Source organism: Argiope bruennichi, chromosome 8 (genome assembly GCF_947563725.1).
Source record: "Argiope bruennichi chromosome 8, qqArgBrue1.1, whole genome shotgun sequence".
Lineage (NCBI taxonomy): Eukaryota > Metazoa > Arthropoda > Arachnida > Araneae > Araneidae > Argiope > Argiope bruennichi.
Window position 1 is genome coordinate 39313304 of NC_079158.1, and position 24635 is coordinate 39337938.

The 24635-nt window shown below is 25.9% G+C and overlaps 1 protein-coding gene across 1 annotated transcript in view; it reads left to right on the forward strand.

Moving 5' to 3' along the window:
- LOC129980819 (voltage-dependent calcium channel type A subunit alpha-1-like) overlaps positions 1-24635 on the forward strand; it is a 129091-nt gene that overhangs the window by 52731 nt on the left and 51725 nt on the right. The window contains exons 24-30 of the mRNA XM_056091210.1: positions 525-624; positions 1621-1781; positions 2755-2898; positions 4461-4662; positions 4782-4946; positions 10388-10498; positions 12753-12863. Coding sequence (XP_055947185.1) covers positions 525-624; positions 1621-1781; positions 2755-2898; positions 4461-4662; positions 4782-4946; positions 10388-10498; positions 12753-12863 — 994 coding nt within the window. The remainder of the gene's footprint in view (positions 1-524; positions 625-1620; positions 1782-2754; positions 2899-4460; positions 4663-4781; positions 4947-10387; positions 10499-12752; positions 12864-24635) is intronic.

Sequence of the window (24635 nt, forward strand, 5' to 3'; positions counted from 1 at the left end):
CTACACTTGATCAACAAACATAGTGTCCACCAAAGTAAATTCTAACAAAATCAGAATTGGCTTTTCTTTTCTTTTTTAAATTATATTCACTACATACATAGTAAAATGCATCACAGTGATTAACAAGCTTCTTTAGCTGATAGAAATTCTTTCAAATAATTTACAAATCAAAAATTTTTATAGTTATGTTAGATGTAAATAATTGATTACGCCAACAAAAAGAATTTTCTCCAGTTAACTAATAATGGTACAAGGCAGAAGGAGAAAAAAAAAGTGCTGATTCACATATTTAAACATTACTTAATGTTATGCAATTTAACTATGCTGGATCTCAGAAAGTAGAGCTGGCAGAAAAAAACTACATGTTTAAAACCAACATGCCAGATATCATTAAAATCAGCTTTAAAAAATTATTGGATGTAACAAGAAAAAATTGTATTTTTATTATGCATAAATGAAACAAATAACTTTGTGCTTTAAGTTTCCTTATATATAATAACTTTATTTTCATATCATTTTTACAGTGATAGCAGTACTGGTCAAAATCTTAGCACTATTAAATCTCTGAGAGTTCTTAGAGTTCTCAGACCGCTCAAGACCATCAAAAGAGTACCTAAACTAAAGGTATGTCTTTAATTTTTTGATTTTCATGTATTTGTGTTTTTAATTAGACTTATAAAAAAACATAAAGAACTTTAATGTTGATAAATTTTTCATCCAATTTTATTCAAATTTATTCTTAATTATCACTATAAGTTTTAAATTTTCAATTGATATTCTGATTAGATCCTTTATGTTAAAGGGGTTGTTTTTTCATTCTTTCAGTTAAGGCATTTATGTGATGCATTCGCATTTCAAATTTAACTTTGAGATTAGGAACTATTTTTGAAGAAATAACTTCTTAATTTTTATGAATGTCTTTTATATGCATTTTAGAATTATTTTTTACTCTATGTAATAGTTGCAAAAATTTCAGTAAAATTTTCGCTGGCAAAGGTAAGGGGAGCGAATTTCATATGACATAGTTATAATTCAGAAGTAATTGTTTTGATTAATGAATAATTTTTTCATTAATAAATAATTATTAAATTATTAAAACATACACCAATATATTTACAATTAAATAAAATACTATAAGCATTTTTAAACTACCATTAATGAAATTGTGCTTCATATGTTTATTAAATTGCATTAAATATTTTTTTATATTTAATTTTTTTAATCATTTAATAGACAGAGTTATATGTAATTATATACCAACTACCATTTTATTGATTTTTCTTTTTCTATACAAAGCAGTTCTATAGACCATGTAACAAAAATTGCGCTAATTTCATTCTGTTATGTTACTAATCATATAATGCACCATTTGTTTTTGTTTTTTTAAATGTATCTGTTGGTGTTTTTTCTTGTGATATCTGGAATAAATAGATGTATCTCAAAATGCTAACTGGATTAGTTTCTAATTATCTAATTGTGTTTATTCACATGCATATTTTTTTCTTAATCGTGGATTTCGTTACATCCATTATTTGAACAATTATTTATTGATTTTTGTGATGTGCCAAAATTTGATTAATTTGATGCATGCCATTATTAATACTTTTTTGTTTGTTTTAGGCTGTATTCGATTGTGTTGTTACATCACTAAAAAATGTCTTCAATATTCTCATTGTGTATATTTTATTTCAATTCATCTTTGCTGTGATAGCTGTTCAGTTGTTTAATGGAAAATTTTTTTACTGCACTGACCAGTCTAAGCTCACTGAAGCAGCATGCCAGTAAGTATTTTTCTACCTTGAAATAAAGCAAAAAATAATTGATTCATTCTGTCAGTTTGCCAAAGAGGCTTTAAAAGTTTTTTTGCAAAAGCTGATTAGAGATTACTAATAACTTTTAATTTGTTACCCATTCTAACTATGGTTTTTAACTTCATGCATATGAGTAATCTGACAAATTTAATCTATCTGAGTGATCTCTACAAATTTAATCTGAGTTATTTCTACAAATTGATTTAAATTTGAATAATATATACATAGAAAGTTGTTGCTCATTGTCTTAAAATAGACTCTTTCATGAATACATAAAGTGTTGTATTAGTTAAAAAAAATCATTAATATTTTTTGACAGACTAGATAATGAATTTAATTATTGAGGGAATCTGTAATACTAGTTTTGTAGTCATGTTGATACATCACTTAAATATAAGAAGAAATATAGAATACTCAATGCAGAAACACCTAATTTCTGAAAAGATGTAAAAAGCTCATAAGTTGAATTTAAAATTCATAAGAAGGTCTGAAAAAATAAACTATGAAATAATAACTCTTGTTAATTTCTATAACATTTGAAACTTCTCCTTCAAACAAATGTATTTAAAAGATCTTTAAATCTACGAATGAATAAATGTCTTTGGTTAAGCTACATATTTATCATAAATTAGTGGAGGGAGAGACTATGATCATTTATAAATAATTATAATCTGATTTGAAAGTTTTTCTATTCCCAGCGTAATACATGGAATTATACAGTCATCATCTATGAAGAGGGCATATAATATTAAAAGAATGGATTTCCATTCATATTCAGCAATCATTAGAACATAGATAATAATTTTTATTAATAAGCTTTTCTTTTGTTTTTTTATCAAATTATCAAAAATAGGCTATTAGATTGTTACAATATTTACTTAAAAATTGTATCTTATATTCTTCCATTTTTTTATTGCTAATTAAATCTTTTATCGCCTGTTAGAGGGGAGTTTTTTGAGTTCAGTGGCAGTGATAGCCCACCAGAAGTTTGTAAACGAGAATGGAAGAAAAGAGACTTTCATTACGACGATGTTGCTGCAGCCATGTTGACACTCTTTACCGTACAAACTGGGGAAGGGTGGCCTTCGTAAGTAAAACTTTTTTAATGCTTTCTAATTCTTTATTATTTTAAATACTTTTTGTAATTAAGTAATAAATTACAATTAATCTAATAAAATAAAATTAAGCAATTGAATTTTACTATAAAATTCAATATTTGTCATTTGTGATTTAATTATACAGTACTTTTTCAGGTATTGCAAATTGTATTTTTTTAATGTAATGGTTGTAATGTCACATTTTATCTTGATTATTATGAAAAAAAACTGGTGTTCTAAATTATTATTTTGCATTTTAAAATTATTATGCAATAATATTTGGTCTTAGAAATGCGGTGATCATTAATTTTTTTTTTACTGCTTTTGTTCTGAACATTCATACAGTATTTTACCTCCCATTTTAACAAATACTTTTTTTCATTATGCATAGCAATTGTTTTATGAAGTATTATTCTTTTCTTTGTGATTATGCAAAAATGATATGCTTTATGATTATTAAAATGTAAAAAACATACTAGAACATTCAGAATATGTAGTCACATTTTATAGAACTTTTAACATTAGTAATAAGTGCCACCAAACCACCTTGCCTATATTTATTCATTTAAACATAAATGGACGAAATCTGTAATTAATTCTTGCTTAATTCAGTCTTCCAAATGATTTTTGCATGACAGTAAATAATTCTCTTCAGTTTCCTTTTTGTATGGTCTTAAAATGCATTGCATTTACTAAAAGCACTATGCCATAGTGTATCAAAATTGGAAGTTTATTCATAGGAAGAACATATTACCTATACATATTTAAATAATTGCATAAAATAATAACTTATTATGATTATTTCAAAGGGCAATGAGACATTTGCTGAAAAAAGCTAGTCAGTACAAAAAAGACATTAAGACAAAAGCAAATGCACACAAAATACTGCCATAAAAAGATTTTTAAAAAAATTTCCTATAGGAATGTTACTTCTCCCTAACACTTTATATAGAAGTTTTCAACAAAATATCTATTTTAATAAATAGATATTGCTGCCCATTACAATAATTCAGTCATGGTATATTATTTCAGTGAGAAAAAGGACCTTTGTTGAATAGAGCTAATTTAGATTGTCTTTCAAATAAAATCTAAAGTGACAAACTTTCTCTTTGGTTTGATATAAAAGGAAAAAGAAACAAAAAAAAACCCAAAAAAAACAAGCGTATTATTTTTTCTGTACCATATAGCAGAAGCTTCAAATGTTTAAACTGGGAATGCATAATGATTCATTTTGGTATGTGAGTCTAAATTTCTTGATTGTGTATAAAAAACAAGTACTTAATCCAACCTGCAGATTTTTTCAAAAAAAAAATCAATTATTAATTTAGCTACAATACAATTTCGTCTTGAGATCAATTCTAAGGATGCTCTGATTAGATTGATAAGGCTGTAGGTTTCAGATACTTTCTCAGAGAAAGAGCAAATACTACTAAATTGTATTTGCCATTTCTTGATATCCTTTTTAAAAATGTTTATTATAGTATAACTCTGAAATTTGATATAATTTTTGCATTTTACATCTGTAAATCAATAACATTTACTTTCCTTTTAGGGTGCTACAGCATTCTATGGATTCTACATATGAGAATGAAGGTCCTCTTCCTAGGTTTCGTGTCGAAATGGCTATCTTTTATATAGTTTTCTTCATAGTTTTTCCATTTTTCTTTGTTAACATCTTCGTGGCCTTAATTATTATCACCTTCCAAGAGCAAGGAGAGAAAGAATTGGAAGAAGGTGATCTGGACAAGAATCAGGTGTTTAAATTTACTCAGTTCAAATTGGTCATTCCTTCATTTCATTCATATTTAAATTTTACGTGTATCAGCGGAGTTAGTACAAATATACCATTATTAAAAAAATTTCCTTCAAACAGAAATCTTGCATTGATTTTGCCATACACGCAAAACCTTTGGAGAGATACATGCCACCAAATAAAGAAGGAGTGAAGTATCGGATTTGGGTTATGGTAGACTCTACTCCATTTGAATATTTCATCATGTTTCTTATTGTGTGCAATACTCTATTGCTTATGATGAAGGTAAGAGAGGAATTAGTATGGCAATATTATATCATTTCTCTCATAAAAATATTTTATTATCTTAATTATTAGTTATGTTAATTAAGAGAAGTAATAGAAATATTTTTTTAAAGAAAATATATATTACTTATATTTATTGCAGAATGCATTTTGTTTTAATAACTTCTATTTATAAACTTTTAAAGAAAGATTAAATATGTATTATATTATTCATCATGTAAATAAATATAATTGTTCCTATTATGTAAAATTTCCTCCAGTATCTTTTTTCAAAAAACATTCAATCAAAAACATCATTTATAATCTATAACTAATGTTAGAATTTTTCTTATTTTGGGGATTAAGAAACTACATAAGAGTTAAAAATAAGTATTTAAGTAATAAAATTATAGATTTAAAATCTTATCTTTAACGTTCCTTTGATCAGAATCTGATTTCAAAATGCTTCATTTAAAAGTAAAATAAATTTAAATAAATCGAATTAATAAATTAGTCTTTCTAATTTTAAAATGATGTATGTAATTGCTGAAATAAGAATTTCTTAAAATATTGAATTAATGATTAAATACTTGATAGCCCTTCAAAGATTATTGATGGTAAATAACTTAAGTAATTGTAATTTTTTAGCGGTGTACTAATTTTTTTATAAATCAATTATCATATGTAAAGAAAATTACTTTCAGCAGAAAGTTGTTTCATTCTAATAAGTTATTTATTTGATTGGACTTGGTAAATTGAAGTCATCTAACTTTTGCATTACTTAATAAACATTAAGAATTTTATATTATCCGTATATCGTTTTTAAGTATGATTTTTATATTACTAACAAGATATTAAAATTGTAATTATTTCTGATGGAATAAATTTAAACTTTTGTGCTTTTGATATTTTTTTAAAACAAATGTTGATTTTGAAGTTATAAAACACAGTTAATTTCTTTGCATGATATGAGAATAAGAACATGAGAATTTAAATTTTATTTATAATATTATATTTTTTCATTAATAAAGCTTATATATAATTAATCTTTAATAATGCAATATATATGTTTCAGAAAATATAGTTTTCTGAAAGAAAGTTATATTATTTTTATTCCTATAATTTAATATGAAAGAATCTCAAGACTTAAATATAATTTCTTTAATAATTATTAAACATCTTTCTTTTTGAGTAAAAGTTATATTATTTTTATTGTTATATATAATTTAATATAAAAGAATCTCAAAGCCTTAATATAATTTCTTTAATAATTATTAAACCTCTTTTTAAAAAAAAATCTTCCTGGGGTATTAAAGTCCTTCCTCTTACTCTGTTTCAAAATATACTAATAGATTGTATCATCACTATGATAAAAATGGAAACATGAAAAAAAAAATTAAATAATAATTTTTATTATTCTAGGTTTTTTTTTTTTTTTTTTTTTTTACAGTTTTATTTTGATGGTGTAGGAAAAGGGCAAAATCCAAAAAATATATTAGGAAACAACTTAAATTCATTTTTCATTTATTTATCAACTATTGTCTGCTTAAAAGTACTTTTATATTGGCATTTTGATATTAAATACTGACATAAATTTGTTTTCATAATAATGTAGAATTTTATATATATTATACAGTTTTATGTGTTTCAATTGTGGTAGCTTGAAAAAAATATATATATTCATAGAATATCATTTTAATAAAAATTTATTTAAAATTACAGTGTTAAGAACTGTAATTTTTAAATATAATAATACATTATTCTAGAATTTTTTCAATTGTTATAAACATGTCATTGTAACATAATTAATCTCTGAAATAATATGTTGGATAATGCACATTTATTCCAGAGCCAAATTATCAGCATTTCACTTCTTTTCCAGGAAAGGAAAGAGATGATTGAATTTAGGGAATTAATCACTAAAAATGATTCATTTTATCATATAACACTGATTAAAGAAATTGAAATAAATTTTTTTCTATTTCTAAGCCAATCAAGAAAAATTTTTAGTTAACTGTCTGCTATATTTTTAAATCAAATTATGTTGTTTGATCTCTTTATTTTATTTTAAAGTTCTATTTTTGAAAACAGTGAATATTTTTTAACCTAGTACAATGGAATAAAAATAATATAATTTTCAAAATTAGTTAACATAAATACATTTTTAAAAAAATTGAAATCTTACATGTTATTACTATATTTTGTTTTCATGCTTGAAGTTTTATGTTCAGAAAATGCTAACATGCCTTTTTTATGATTACATGAATTACTTTGAATTCTATTAAAAATTTCTATTATTTTCAATATATTACATATACTAATTTCTAAAATCAGCATATTGAAAGCATTCTTGAAAAAAAAAAAGAAAGAAAAAAAAAACAGAGGATTTTTGAGAATGCTATTGAATCTTTTAAAGAAATTGTGTAGCTGTTTAGTTAATTTTATCATTGCATGATTTTAAAAACTATGTGGTATTTTTATATTAAAATTACCTCTTTTGCCTTTATTTAATTAAAATGTATAAGGAATTTTGAGATTTTATATTATTTGAAAATATATCATATAACTTTAAAAAATTATATAATATTCCTTTAAAGATTTTATACTTTAAAGATGACTGTTATATAATAAAAATAACAATAAACATATCATAAATTAGCTTAAAAATTTTTGATTGATAAGATAAAAATATTTTAGAAACCTTTTGACTTGTTGCAACTTTCTAAAGCATGCTTGTAGAAAGTGTGATCGTCCATTTTGAAATAATATCATATATTGCATTTGTCTTTGGAATAAATCATTTCTAAATTCATAGTTTTGGATATAATTATAATATAAGTGCATGTTTGAAAATTAGTTTCTTGGTACAGTTTCTGGTATTGCAGTTCACAGTCATTAAAATCTTTTTTGCATAATTATAAAATGTTTCAAATGTCTTTTTATAAATTATATAAATTAATATAATGATTTTTTAAATTTAATTCTGATTTTTTTAAATATTATTTCTTTTATATGTATATATATATTTCTAATTCCAGTAAAGCTTATTTCAAAATTCTATGTAATAAGTTTTTAGTTAAAAAATGAGTTGCAATTTTTTTTAATTCTATAGAACCTTCAATTAAATCTTATTTACCTTAATACTATATTTTATTAAACTAAAATTCCTTTTACTTTTCTTTCTGAAATGAAATGTTAACTTACTGAATTAATGTTTAAAATGCAGAGATGACTGTGAAACTGTTTCGATCTTTACTGCTATGAATTTTAGTCTGTGCATCAGTGCATGTTAAAATGAAATCAAGCATGGCTGTAGTGTTTGAATAAATGTAATGCTCACTTCTCAATTCACTCTCTTGCCCAAATGAATTGCAAAACATATATAAGAGTTTTTATTACAATGCACTGCTCAAAACTGGGCTCTGTGATGAGATTTACTGGTACTTTAGTAATTTATATTTTTTAAAAGAAGTTCTATGTTTAAAAAGTTTACCTGAATTGGAATTAAGAATAGTTTTTTTGTGATATTAAATTTTAGTATTCATAAATTATTTTTATCTTGGCCTAGATGAATTTAAAAACTAATTTAGTCCGTACTAAATTTTTAGATAACTATTACTGTATAAATATGCAGCAAATATTCTTAATTTAATTAATTTTTTTTTTACTTTGATAAAATAGATAGCTAAGATTTGTAAAATTAATTATTATACAAGCATTGTTATTTGCTTATTAGATTTAAGGGGAAAAAAAACGTTTTGATATAATTCAATAACAATTGCTAAGAGTTTTAAATATCAATGTTAAAGGTATATATTTAGAAAAAAATTAAGAAACGTAATCTCATAATGTTTTCAACATCTTTAATAATTTAAATTATACATTTAAATTTAGCATTTTAATTAGTTACCTTAGGAAATTTAATTTTTAATGTGCTTATCATTTTGTCTTTTAAAAATTAGCTACCTTCCATAATTACATTCTACATTTAAAACTATTTATTTGGATTCTTATTAATAGTATTTAAATAATATATAATATCAATAATGAAATAATTTATCATCATTTAAGGATATTATTCAATTTTTTTCAGTATTAAATTCCAATTTTCATGAAATAAATCTTTTTTTTATTATAAATTTCATGTTTATTTTACAAATACTTTAGTATACTAGTTTCATGGTGACTTCAGTTGAAAATGTATGCTTAGTTTTGCATCATTAATATTTCATTTAGCTGCTTTTTTTTTCAAATAAAAATTTTAACTTAATTATTCATGGGCCTATTAGTTAACATCAGATAGTAGCAAAACTTTTACAGTCCAAGGTACCTGAAAAGTAACCTTAGTTAACATAATCCTGTTTAAACCTCAAAATTATATGTTTTCAGAAGTATCATGTTTTTTATTTAAATTGATAACAGCATTCTTTCAAATTTTTTTTGTTCAATATTATCTACAGTACTTTAAACTTTTTTGAAAATAATAGTTAAAATTATGCTTAAAAATATAAAATTTATTGCTATTCTGAATGATAAATTTGCAACTCTAAATTTCAAATATATTAATTTGTTTTTAAAAAATTCTCATTAATTATAGGGTTATTATGAAAGTGATCTTATTACGAAAAAAATAAGTTAAATTTTATTGATGAAAAAAATGTAAGAATCCACAAGTTCTTTATTATTGTTAAAAAAAATATTTTAATTGTAAGATTTAATAACTACAGTTTTTATAGTAGCTGCTACGAATTTTTTTTATAAATGTGCTACACCATGCAGATTTTACATCTAAACGATTGTTAGAAAGTTCCAGTTAATCTCATCCATTTTTTTAAATGCAGTGGTTCAAGGAAAATTGTGATTTTTCTTTCCTTTTTAATCTGAATAATAATTATTGCTTCAAAAATAATTTATATGGCCCACTGCTTTGTATACCATTTTCCACATTTCTTTCTATATTAAAACGACAAAGTAGCTCAAAATAAAATATTTCAATTTTTCCCAGTAAACAATTATTTATAATATTATATTACTGTTTTTTTATCTAATTAATTCAGAGATAAATTTTCCAACTAATTCAGGTTAAACTATTGTATTTTTTTATTTGGAGTTTACCACTTAAAATAAAGTTCATCATTAACTCTAACGTGATTTAAATATAATATACTTAATTATGTTTCAAAACTAGTTGGAACTATTATCTACAGCACTGCTTATCTAAAAATATTCAACCAAAATTATTAATTTAAGGTTTGTAATGCAGTTTTATTTAGTTTTTATGATATGCAAATTAAATGAAACTTATTTTGTTGCTTAATTTTTTTCCCTTTAGTTATATTTTTATGTTTTTCTCTTTTTTCTATTCAAACATGAAAGAATTCCTCTGTGGATTTTTAGTAGTGTTTATACTTAACATTTCTTTCCCTTTATACGTCTCTGTCTTTGTTTGTGACTTACTGTAGCATAACGATGAAAGTGATGTCTTTGAAACAACCTTGAAGTATATGAATATGACCTTCACTTCGCTTTTCTCCCTTGAATGTTTGCTCAAGATGGTGGCATTTGGAGCCCGGGTAAGGCGGGGACACTTAGATTGCTCTTTAACCCTTTGAATTAATAGCTATTCTAAAATTTCCTTAAATGAATTCAGTTTATTAAAAAGTAGCAATAAAAATTACATCTTTAAATTTAGATGTAATTTTTTTAAGGAATTTCAAAATTAGAAATTATTTATTTAATGGCTCATCTTTAAATGGCCATTATTTTTAATTTTGTTTTAAGTTTTTCGGACTTCTTCATAAAGAGTATTCATCTTGTACAATTTGTTTAATTCTGTTATTAATTTCATTATTTTTAAACAATTAATTTTAGATCCCCAAAATTTAATTTGAAAAGTTTAAATGTAACTAACCATTATAAAAATTTAAACAACATTTAAAACTTTCTTGTTATGAAATATATTGTAAATAATTTGGATTTTTATACTCTTTGAGCAACCACAATGTCACTTGAGATAATTATATTTTTAATTTAATTTCAACTTTATTTAATCCAATAATTATAAAAAATAATTAAAAAAACTTCTAAAAAGGTAACAAGATTTTAACAAAATGTTTTGCTTCATTCTGTATAGGAATTTTAAATAATTTTATTTCATAGAATTTAACATTTTATTTTCTTCAGAAAAATTGATTTTGGTAATATAGCATTTTTATTCTTGGATTTTGAAAAAAATTCATCATTAAATAGTAAGTTGAGAAATCAAACAATGTATTTCAAAAAAAATTGTTACACATTTTTTTTTTTTTTTTTTTCCAAAGAAACTTGAAATTTATCTTAAATCTTTTCCTAATTAAACAAACATTTTGAATACTCTTTTCGTAACTAAAAATTTTTTAATCTATTTTGCTGCTAATGAGAAATATTTTATTGGTATTTTTGTTATTTACCATCTAGTTATATAAAGCTTTTAATTCAAAGGGATAAAGTAGTTATAGCGTTTAGGTCTATTTTGTAGACTATAACAACTTGAGCAGTGTATAGGTTTGGATTGGAGGCAGTTAAGTTTTTATAGCTTTATAATTTAATTAGCTTTATTAAAATATATGATATTTTACAATATTTCTAAATGTGAATGCTCTTAAATGGCATTTTTTGCCTGTTGAAAGTTTAACGTTTAATTTATTTAAATGCCTCCAATCCAGTCCCAATTCATATTAAACTAATCAGAGTGCAATTTTGCTGCATGTGATTTGCATATTGGAAACTGAATGGTCAGTTCATTATTTTGTGCTGCTGGCATCTTGTTTAGCAGCATTACAAAAGCATATAGTATGGTGTTGAGTCGTACCTGTGCATCATTGTCTTCAGTGATAGTTCTATTTTGTGCCATGACACACTAGCTTGAAATGCACTGATTTAAATTTCAACCCTTCCCTCTATGTATGTGTGTTTCTTGTGAAAATATTAGTTTTTGTAGTAACTTATCCATTCTTAAATGTATAGTTTAGAAAAATTCATTAAATGGATTTATTTTCCAGATTTAAGGAATTTTTTTTATCTTAATTGTCATCTAAGTTTTAAACAATAAAAAGTTTGATTAACTTCAAAAGAAATTAACTAGATAATGCATGATATGAAAAGAATACTGGAAGGGTTGAAATGTAATAAAAATATGTATATAGATACTTTCTCAAGATGATATGCATAAAACATGTTGCTGTATGAAAGATATTGGTGAATAATATGTTACAAGTTGCATTAGGTCTTGCTTACCTACCTCCTTTAAAGAAACATTTTATCCTTATGCTTGCTTGCATCCGTCTGCATGTAATGCATCTTTGCCCACACTAAAGCCGAGCAAGCACTAGTGATTTCGGGCACATTTTATTTTCACATATTTACCTAAATTTAAAGCATGGCATCATTTGGTTGTCTTCTCAGTTTGTGAGTATGAATGCATGAATTTATTATTATACAATTGCATTTTTCGAATATTTGATATGTAGACATTAATGATTTACCATGTTTTTAAATTTAGTGCAGTGTACATTTATTATATAGATTTTATTCTGAAAAAAAATTCCCAACTGGTTACTATGTAGAAAGAATTTTTAGTTTGAAATTATTTTTATATTTTATTAAAAATAAACTGACTTGTGTTCCAGTTGGTGATTTGGTTGCAAAAATCTTATAGTTGCTTGGTTTTATGTGTTTGCAGTTTTAAACCTATCCCAACCTATGTGATATTTTGTCAAATTTATTTACCTCCTGCTGCCCTATTTTATTATTTTTCTCTTTCTTCCTACACCCTTCCTGCGCCTGTAGTACCACAACGCAAGCAATTTGTATCTAGACATTTTAAGCTACTTGAACGAGGTTTTCACGTCTATGTTCCTGCTAGAATGTGTACTGAAGCTTGTGGCTTATGGATGCAAGGTTTGGAGATTTCTTGTGACTTTTATGATAAAATTTAATAAAAATTATAATAATCAAAATTGCAGAATTGTCAGCCTGACAGTTGATTCATGTTGTTGAATAATATATTTGCTTTTAAAAATTCAATAACACATTTTTTTTAATATATATTTGTATTGTCATTGAATCTAAAATCCAAAATGTAAAGACAAATCTGCATATTTTGATGAATGTTATAACTAATTTTTCTTTCTCCCTAACATAGAAGAATGCATTAAAGTTTTATTATGTTTAAAATATTAATTTAGGATTATTGCCTCTAGATTTTTTGCTGAAGCTATCGTTATTCAATAAATTTTAATAACTTGCATACATCTACTATATAATATTATTTCCAATAGAATTAATGGTTTCTTCATATATAATATGATTGAAATTTTTTTACTTCAAAACTGGATTAGATCACTTTGCTGCTCCACTTTAGTTTTTAGATAAATGATCTTAAAAATAATTTATTTTAAAAATGATTATGATTAAAAATGATTATGATATGATAAAAATTGTAACATATGAACTTTGGAAGAAGATTTAAGTTTGTTTGGGGGAAAGCAAAGAAATTTATGAAGTATATAGATTTGATGAAACAAAACCTTTTAAATGTGAAAAAATATATTTATTATTGCATTTATTTTTAAAAGCAATGAAATCTGAGTTTCAGAAATTAGGAGAAACATTTCAAAAGATTTATTTACATGAAATAAATAAACCAATAAATTATGCAAAAAAAAACCAATAATTATGCAAAACCAATAAATTATGCAAAATTTATTGAAATCAAATGAAGAATTTTTTTTTTTTTTTTAATTCAGTTGTCTGTTCTTATAACTGGTTTTTTTTTTTTTTTAATTTACTCATTATAATTATGCTTCTAAGGTAGATTCAAATTTACAGAAATGTATTTTATTTTGTTGATACATAAATAAACACCCAAACATATCTATTCTTTTGATAAACTGTGAAACAATTTTTAGTAACTAGGATAATTTAAGCATTATAATTTAATTTTACATTAAATATTTCATTTAGTATTATTAATATTTGTTTTAAATAATTTATTGTTGTTTTTATCTTATATAACTATTTAGGTGTTTGATTTTACTTTCTAATTATAAGAAGTATATATGGAGAAAATACTGTAACCATAAAATAAAAGTTTTAAAAATTTAGCTCGAGGTGTTGAATGTCAACATTTTAAACTTCGCTGAGTTCGATAAATATTTTTTGAAGCTTGTAAGTGTGTATTTACCTGAATGTGAGTCAGTTTACCTGAATGTGTGTCAGTCACAGGGTCGCCGCTTGGGTATTAGGTGCCCTTGTTCAAATTGAAATTTGGCGCCCCTTAATGGGGTTCTGTTCACTCATATAAAGTGCTGCAAATTATATGTAAAATACTGTTTTATAGTATTCAAAATTAGACTTTCGAACTGAAAAGCTTTAAAATTATAATATTGAAACACGTTTGTCTTATTGTTTTTTTTATTATTATTTCATAAATTTTAAAAACAAAACAATGATAAAACATTTTTTAAGTAAAATATAAGAATTAGAAAATATATTCCAATATTGATTCTCCTAGCTACAAACGCTCGTATCAATTCCTTTATATTTAATTTATCAAAAATTTCGTTCTCTAAGGATATAATTGACATGTCCGATAATCTCTCCTGCGCCTTGGTAGATCACATGTAGTTTTTTATAATTTTAAGTTTTGAAAAACTTTGTTCTCCAGTAGCCACCGAAACTGGCAGGGTTAAAGAAATCCGTAAAGCTATTGCAATATTTGGAAATGTATCGGTAAGATTGTTTTCATAAATATAATTTAAGACATCAATAGGTGACATATCCCCTTGGCAAAACATCATAAAGATTGTATTTCTTCGATCAATGTCCTTTTCATTAACATTTTTAGTATCCGTTAATTTTTGTTCTAATTCTTTACATTGTTTTAAAATTTCATTGTCACTCCAGTTTTTTAAATTTGGTATATAGTGTACTTACCTTGTAGTAATTGTAATGTTCTTTTAATTGACTGAATTTTTCAATAATTGAAGAAATAGCAGTGTCTAATATTATATTGTTTGTAAAATTCAACCTTAAATTTTTGTCTTGAATTGCTGATTGGTTCGTCGGTTTGTTCATCTTGAAATAGTTTCTTTTTTAACCTGTTTTGACTTTGAGGAAGATCAGTATCCACCCCCAAATCATCAGCAACGATACTTGCATTGGCAATTGCATATTCATACGCTTCATCTGATCTACGAATATTTAGTTCTGATATAAGATTTGTAAATTAGTCAGTCACGATTTGTAAATCACATTTAGAATTTTGCATTATTTTGTTTGCTAAATTTAAAATATCGTGCCAGATGTTAATGGAACAAATGAATTTAAACGAGGAAATCTTCTGAATCAAATTTTTTGCTTGAGTTCTTGATTTCATGTCTCTTGTTTGATCTTCTTGAATATTTATGAACGCTCTCAAAATCCCTTGAAATCGTTTTTCAACGGTCTTAAAGCTTGAATTCTACTTTCCCATCTGGTGTTGGAGAGTGGCTTTAAAGTTAGATTTTCAACATACTGTTGCAAAATAGACCAACGTTTAACGGATGAAGAAAAGAAGTTGTAAAGTTCCTGCACTACTCCGAAGAAATTAACTGCTTCGTAGGAAATTTTAACTGCATCATTTAAAACTAAATTTATGTCCCCTGCTTTGTCCATTCTCTAGAGTGCTCTCGAATTATTATCAATAATTTTTTTGTTGCAATCCTTTATGCTTTCCTTTCATATTAGCACCATTATCGTAAGATTGGCCTCGTAAATCTGTTAAATTTAGTTCTGACGATTTTAAATGTCCATTTATGAATTCAAACAGACCCTGTCCAGTAGTGTTCTCAACAGATTGAAATCCTAAAAAATGTTCAATTTGGACTTTATTGGTTTCCTCGTTCTTATAAACAAATCGAATTACAACAGTCAACTGTTCGGTATGACTGACATCAGGTATAGCATCCAGAATTAGTGAGTAATATTTTGATGATTTAATCATATGTAATAAATGCTTTTTAATTACTTCTGAAATAATGCTTATAATTTCATTCTGAATTTGATCCCCTAAGTAATGAGCAATTTTCTTGTTTTGAGATGTTTGAATTTTGTGGAGATATTCAGCGATTATTTTATCAAATTTTGTTATAGTTTCTACCAACCTCAAAAAATTTCCATTATCACTATGATACAACTCTTTCGAAGAACATCTAAATGCAAGGTATTGCCGGGCTAAATATTGAATTAAATAAATAAGCCGTTCAATAACTGATTGCCAGTAAACCTTTTCTGCATCATAAAGTCTTTGTTGAGCTGCATCAATGGTACATAAATTACACAAAGACATTTTGAGTTCACTGCATTTTGAACTATGTTTAAGGTGAGATGCACTGCTTTCATGTTTTTTCAAAATGTGGATTAAATATGCCCGAACATTACATCCATCCTTAATAAGCTGTGAATGCTTCTCACTGAATAGTTTACATGGGAAGCAAAAAACTGTGTTTCGGGAATTTGAATATACTAAATAATTTCTAAATACTTTTTCTCCATTCGGTAATGTTCTATAATAGAACGATTCTGAAAACTTTCTGCCAGAATTATCTCTCGGAAAATGTTTCGTTATCAAACGGGGAAGGCCATTTTCAATTAAATAATCTCTAATTTTTATAGAAATTGTATCAGGCCAGGTAGCTGGATGCTTTAATTCAAAGTCAAAATCTTCATTTTGAGATATTACGTTATTACCAAGCGAATTTTCTACGGCAACATCTAAGTTTTCTATTGGTACAATCGTGGCTTCTTCTTGATCATATTCTGATGAATTTTCGTTTTGAGATAAATTTTCATTATGAAATTCCAAACCAGATGTTGATGGTCCTGGTTCAATTGCTTGTCCGTCTAATCCTATTGTACTTCTGAGATATTTATTTAGAGATCCCTCTAGTTTCTGATTAGCTTCCTCCCGTTGCAATTTCCTTTTTCTATTTTGTACTCCAGACTTTTTTTCTTTATTTGAGAACATGTTTCTAAAAAAAAATTTATTGCACTAAATAAATTTAATTTTCATTCCATATACAAAATGCATCTTATGATTTTCTCTCAATATACTATTTGAAAGTCGAAAGCCCATTTATGTCATTTGCTACTAAATAAAGATTCAGATAAAGAAACTAATTTGACTGAAAATAGAAACTTTATTTATTTATTTTGTGGAAAATTATTTCTGAGAATTTATTGTGAAATTTTTTCTTCTTTCTGCTGATTCAAAATATTTAAGTAAATTAAACCAATATTAATACAAATTACTAAAAAGCATTTTTTATAAGTAATTGAAATATTGAAAACATCTCAGATACATTATAATTCTAAATTTTTAATGAAAAAGTGCTATAATCATTAGTAATTTTTTTTTAGAATTTTTTTTTTTCGATTATTTGGAAATTGTAATTGTATATCAGAAATGGATAAATCAAATTTTGCCCAATTAAGGGTAAGATTTATCTGGGTTTTATAGAGATAAATAAAAAGTTGCTTTTTGAATTATTTTGTTAATTTGAAAGATAAAAGTTTTTCTTAATGAATTGTTTCTTTTTATGAATCTTTACTGCTTTGGTAATAATGCTAATAATATATTTAGATTGTTCACTTACCTCTAAATAATAATCCTATTTTTTCGAGCAATTATAAACAAAAAATAATTTGAAAACAATTAATCACAGTACTTTGCTTGCGAAGTAATTCACAGAATGTATGTATTTTATGAGCAGCGACTACGTATATGATTAAAAATAAGTGTATTCCCTGTTAATTCAAAGGCACACACGGATGGTGGCGCCTCCACCAACATTCAAAAAAAAAAAGCAAACTAAACAACGACGTTGACTTGCAACAGCTTCATAGCACATAAAGAATAAATATATGCCAATGCTGTTGTTACATGTTACAAATTCTTAGATTTTTAACATGTTCCATGTAGTAGCGCGAACTCCACATGAAACGTGGTTTTATTGCTCGAATCGGCAATCAAATTTTGCTTTACACAAACGAAAACAAAAGTAAAATAAAATAAAAATAGAATCTCATTTTTTTTTACTTAGAAAATATAAAACATGCAAAATTACAAGCGTATAATTAACAACTTTTATTTAAATAACATTAAATTAAAACTCGATAAAAGTACTATAAATTTTGGCGCCCCCCTGGCCCTGGCGCCCTTTTGCGGTGAACAATTTTGCCACCCCCACGCGGCGGCCCTGGTCAGTCAACTCGCAAATGCAAAGATGAAGTCAGTGATAACTCATAATTGCTAAATGATGAAATCCCACATATGATATATTCCTCAAAATTTTAAGTCAGTATCAAATCTTAGGTCAAAACTATCAATAGGAAGAGGTCTTTGACCTAAAGAGATATGATATTTTCTTTACTAAGGAGTATACTGCAAGAAAAATTGCATTTTTCTAATACTGGACATTACTATAGATTCTGAATAAAAATATATCAATTATTGCATTTAATTTCTTTCTCATTACTTCTATAAATATTATTACCAATTTTAATTAATGTTTTATACAGATATTGGCTGTTATTGTCTAATAAATATATTACTTTAATTATTACAGAGGTAATTACATTAGATTTATTTTAGAATTGGATTAAAATTAATACTTCTTAAACCATGATAACTGACATTGGCTTTGATCTTCACTGTCTTAGTACAAATTTTTATTTTACTTCCATCTTTATTGTCACTTTAATCTTTTAGCATTATGAATTTTTTTTATTTCTTATTTTAAATACAATTAATAACATCTTTCTGAAAGCATTTTTTTAAATGTTTCTTTATTTATTTATTGAGCTATGATCATTCGAAGTATAAATTATGTTTACAAATATGCTTGAAGCAGGCAGAAATAGCTGCATCAATCATGTGGCATTGCGCGCAGATGTTCAATAGGCATTGATAATTTAATTTCGTAAGTTATATTGTCTTCAAGTCACATGCCAGAAGTATTAAAAGTGAACTCATGAATAGAAAACCCTGCTAAGTATATAGATTGTGGATCATTATAATTTTTGCATTCTAAAAATCTTTTGTCTGCTACTATTCAACGCAAATTATGTGATGTTTATGAACTCATGCGAAAAAAGCATCCAAGAATGCTGAGTTCCCCAAAACTTTCAAACATATCTGTTATGATATTTTGATAACCCCACCTAAAGCCAAGATGTGGTCTTAAATTATTGTCATTTCTTCAGGTGAGTGACTTGCATCATATTGTCTTAGCAAAGATACTCTGCAATGTTTCATTCTTTGGTGTGAAATTTTTAAAATTTATTTCAAATATTATAAAAAGTTTTGATAAATGCTTCAGTTCACATGACAATGATACCGAAAAGTACTGTATTGTTGCAGTTTTCAATTATAAGTAATAAAGATTATATTTCTGTAAGCTTTCACAATTGTCCTCGTAGGTATATTTTGTCACTATAAAAGACTATATTATATGAATAACTTCTTGCTTGAAACTGTACTTAAATCTTATGAAGAAAGCAATCAAATTTATTATTTAAAAAAAACGTAAAAAAAGAAGAAACTCAGTAATACAGTGATGGTATATGAAAATTTTAAGACATTGTTAAATTTATGAAATGATGCAGTTTCTTAAAAAAAAATAATAAGCAGTACAAAAGAAATATCCTATGAACCGTTAAAAATCAGTGTAAGAGCTTTTTTTTTTTTTTTTTTTTTTTTTTTTTTGTAGTTCTGCCAAATTTAATAAGCACCGGGTGGGATTTAATTATTAATTTATTTAAAACCTAAGAGGATTATTCGAAATATTACTACTAATAATAAGAAAATAAATAATATTTACTGTGAAGAGGACTGAAACAGGGAATTCATGGCTTTCGAAAAATAAAAGTAAATAAAATAAACAAAAAATTTCGATATTCGGGAAGAATTAATAGCATATTTATGAACAAGATCCATTGCTTATGACCTGAAAAAATGAAGAAAAAAATATATAAGTCTTTTTTATATATTACATATATATAAAAAAATTTATTATGTATAAAATAAATAAATATTATTCAATAAAAATATCTCTAAAATATTTCGATAAAGTAAGTCTTTCATTTCAAAAATATTTTTAAAGTAAATTTGGAATGCAAATTAACTTAATCCTTCCATAAGTTGAATCCCAGCTAAGAAATAAATATTATCTTCTAAACTCTAGATTTTCCTAAAATATTAAAATTTTTCTGTTTAAAATTATCTTGCATTAAACCGTCACTGTACACTTCTAGAATCTACATTGATTGTTCCTATAATTTCTCTAATAATACATAAAGACTCTTCAAAGCGAAGTGCAACTTTTTTTTTTTTTTTTTTTTTCTTAGCCCTTTTTGGAATTTCAGGCAGAAATTGATTTTTAAACGATTAAAGATAACCGTCCTCATGCAGCTCTTTTCCAGACCAGAAAAGTATATAGAAATTAATTCAACTATCTCATTTCTGATATTCGATAGTGTATGTGCGTGCGTGTCTCTCTCTCTGACTCTCTTTCTGTGTGTTTTCTTAGAATGCATTCAGCTTGTATTTCTTTTACCTAGCTTATTTCTAAATTTAATGAATTCGTCAAACAATATAGTGACCGGAAGGCATCTGAATATTCTTTGAACCTGAATAAACTATTTCTTTTGAACAAAAATTTGATTACCCTTGGCCACTTTTAATAAAAATATTTTTTGTGATAATAATTAAACTGGTTACTGAAGGTGACTGTGTTATCGGAGCTGTATGTGCTGTACAAAATTCCACGAGAAAGGAACGTGAAATTTCAGATTATGATAGACATGCAATGATATTTTTAACATCGATAATGATATTCTGACATCGAAAAATCTTCAAAAACCTATCAACATCGGAGAGAAAAAAAAACATTTAACGAAAAAGAAAGTTAAACGTTAAATTCATAAAACAATGAAATATTGATGAAAATTATATGCATAACAAACAATTCTGTTTTGGAAGAGATACTCTATAAAAATATTTCGTTACTTACCTTGAAATTAATTTTAATATTCTGTGGTATGCCATGTCATTATTTCAATTAAAAATCAAAAATATAGTTGCCAGTTGAATATATTTTTCTAAAAAAATTACAACGAAATAGATGGTAACTATTTGGTATCATTGGAAAAATAATTTTCTAAATTTTAAAATGACCCTAAAATAATTCTTCTGTTATATTTTCCAAAAATATTGCTATAAAGAGTAAAAATTTCACCTAATTTTTAATCAATTTCATTTGTAAAATGTCTATTCTAGTTATATAATAATGCGTAATGCTCACTTTTACAAGTCAATATGTGCTAAATTTTTTTGCTATTAGTCCAATTGTTTGACTTGTAATAGAGCACCAATGAATAGACACACACATTTGCTATTATTAAAGATTTTTAATTTAAAATACATTTAATTGTATCCTTTCATTATTAATATACTTTTTTATAAAATATATTATATATTTAAAAATGTCAAGAAATTCGATCATTTCGTCTATGTCTTTTTTTAATGCCGCACTGTAATCAAATGAAATGTGGGAGATGCAACCTCTTTCTAACCGAAAGAGGATGAATTGAGAGTATTTATCATTCTGAAGTTTCACTTTTAAAATATCTATTGAGGATTGGTCGACTTTCATCATCATGTGTTTTCATCATGTGTGTGTGTGTGTGTGTGTGTGTGTGTGTGTGTGTGTGTGTGTGTGTGTGTGTGTGTGTGTGTGTGTGTGTGTGTGTGTGTGTGTGTGTGTCAGTCAGTCAGTCAGTCAGTCAGTCAGTCAACACATCAGGAAAACTCCAGAATACATTCTATTGGTCCAAATGAGACAAAATTTTCATTACAGATCATTCCAATTATGCGCTAAATAAAAAATAATGCACAAATTTGTCAACAGATCACATGATAACACAAACGGTATTTAATTCATATATATATAAAATAGGGAAAACTTATATATTTAAATACCGAACAACATCGCAGGAATATCTTATAATATCTTGTGCTAATAGGGGTGACTAAAGCAGTCGTTGAAGCCATCAGCCAGTTACCGCGTGCTGTATGCTTATAGTGTGAGTGAGTTAATTATTTCCTGTGTTTTGAATATGTCGTATTCCTCTGTACGAAAAATTTATCTCGCATTTTGCATTTTTATCCCTACAAAATAAAGCCTGTGCGCTTATTGCAAGACGGGCACTCAGAGGTTTGTATTGTAGCTCCTTGATGAAATGGTAGTTGACATCACTTCACAATGGAACATTCTGTCGAGTGACGAAGCCCACTTTTGCGTCATTGGGCAAGTCAACACCTACTATTTTTGAATTTGGACAATGGAAAACTCTCACATTTCTTAGAAACAACCCTTAAATCCCGAAAAGTGACAATATAGTGCGATTTTAAGGCTACATTTATCATTGGGCCGTATTTTTTTAGAGATAACAACAAATGAAATCCAGACCTGTTCCTTCTCAAGATAATGGCACCGTGAAATGCTGAAGGATTTTGTGATTCCGCAACTTCAATAGCGTGAATGTCTTTAAGACATCATTTTCATGCAGCATTTTCACCTCCTCATTTTCATCGGCATGTAAAGCAATTGCTGATGCAGGATTTCACAGATAAACAAGTGATCAGCCGTCATTTTTTCCAATAACACAGTCTTCTCGTTCGTCAGATGTCATCTTGTGTGGTTTTTGGTTGTGAATTTTCTTAAAGGATAATATCTAACATCAAAAATCTCTGCAATATCTGAATTCCGGCAGATTTACTCCGATCAATGCGGAAAACATAGTTCTACCATTGAAGCACATTGTTGAGCAGCTTTAATGCTAATTTTCTATATTATTAAATTTTTATAAAGCATATTAAGTGGTTTTTATATTTTACGATGCCATCTATCAGTTAATTTTTGTACTAAAATTTTCAATTTAAAGAATGTAAAGCATTTTTTAAATTAATTGCACTTTAAATTTCACGACATTTGGACCAATAAAACGCATACTGGAGCTCTCCGAGATTTATTTCTTGTTAACCCTGTATATTAAGTTATTTTTAGACATTTAGGATTTTGATATTATGCTTGATTACTTTCTTAAAATTTCCATTAGTTTATTGAAACATAAAAAAATAAATTAGTAAAAGATAATTATGTTAAAAGCAATAAAGATCCGCTAGATTCTGAAAAATATTAGATTGTTTATGTCTTCCTTGTAATGTGTGGTAAGTAAAAAAATAATTTTTACTTATGTGAAGATCACTTTTTTATAACTTTTATTTGAAAAATATTTTCTTATAATTGGCATCGCTAAGAAGATTGTTGTAAAGAATTGTGTCGATGTTTTGAAGTTACAAGTAAAATAAATGAAAAATGTAGAACTGGCCATTGTGAAAAAATGTAATTTTCTGCCAAATAACAAGATTTTGTAAAAGACCAAGAAACGTAAGTAACAATGATTTTATTCCATTTGCTATTTATTTTCGAAATTCTTACAGATGCTATATAACAATTATCAATAATTCTGTATAATTACTAGTAAATAATATATATTTTTATATTTTAAAATTAATTGTCTGTGCCATAATCCTTAAACAATACTGAAAACGATCTTTGTGATATCAATAAATTGTAGCTATTGACGATAGCGAGGACCGAACTCGCAATGTTTGGGTTCGTAGCCTAGTAACAAGACCACAAGACAAAAGTAATTACTCGTGTCTCGTAGTTGTTATCTGGCTTATAAAGCTTCACCACAAACTCTAATATTAATTACGTTTTTTAATCATCAAGAATTTTATTTATTAGTATCATAAATCAACGTTTGCACGTTAAATAATTTCATCTTACTGTTTTATTTGCTTAAAATTTGTATCACTTTATTCTGAATTAGAAAAATTTTAATACTTTTTTTTAGTTTGTTTATAATATTACTAAAAACTTTTAGTTCAGTGAAATAAATTGACAGTTGATAAAAATAAGTGTACTAAATCAAATATTGAAGTTCAGTTTTCATTTGTTCTCGTATATAGTTTGAATCTTTGTACTGGATTCATTGAACATAAATAATGTCATCGTTTCCAGATTCATTTATCAGTTAACTGTTAGCTTACAGAATGAGAAACTTCTGGTATACAGAGAAAACAAGGTTACATCGCAAAGTGGGTAATTCCTTCCACAGCTGTTTTCAATAGAAAAAGGGGGGGGATGATTTAGGACCATTGCTTATATGGTGGAAGGGCTATATGATAGAATTTCTTCATTTTCTAATTTTTCATTTTTGTTTGAGTATTTTCAGATATTGAAAAGAATCGATATTTTTCTTATAATATTGCGCCTTTAATTTTTAATGAAAGACTTTTAAAGCAATAAAAACAGTTCCATCTACAAATATTGTAAGACCCAGCATTTTTTCATTACAATCGGCCATTTTTTTTAAGATTCAATCCTCTAAATTTTAATTGTAATGTATTAAATAACCTGTGTAGAATCATTCCGCGCAATATGATAAAGGATAGGTGATATTACCTCAAAAAAATAAATATGTGGCATTATCCTGAGCCAGCATCCCTTTACTTAAAGGGTGACTTATGTTTATATCCCTCGAAATTAAACACGAAGTTTT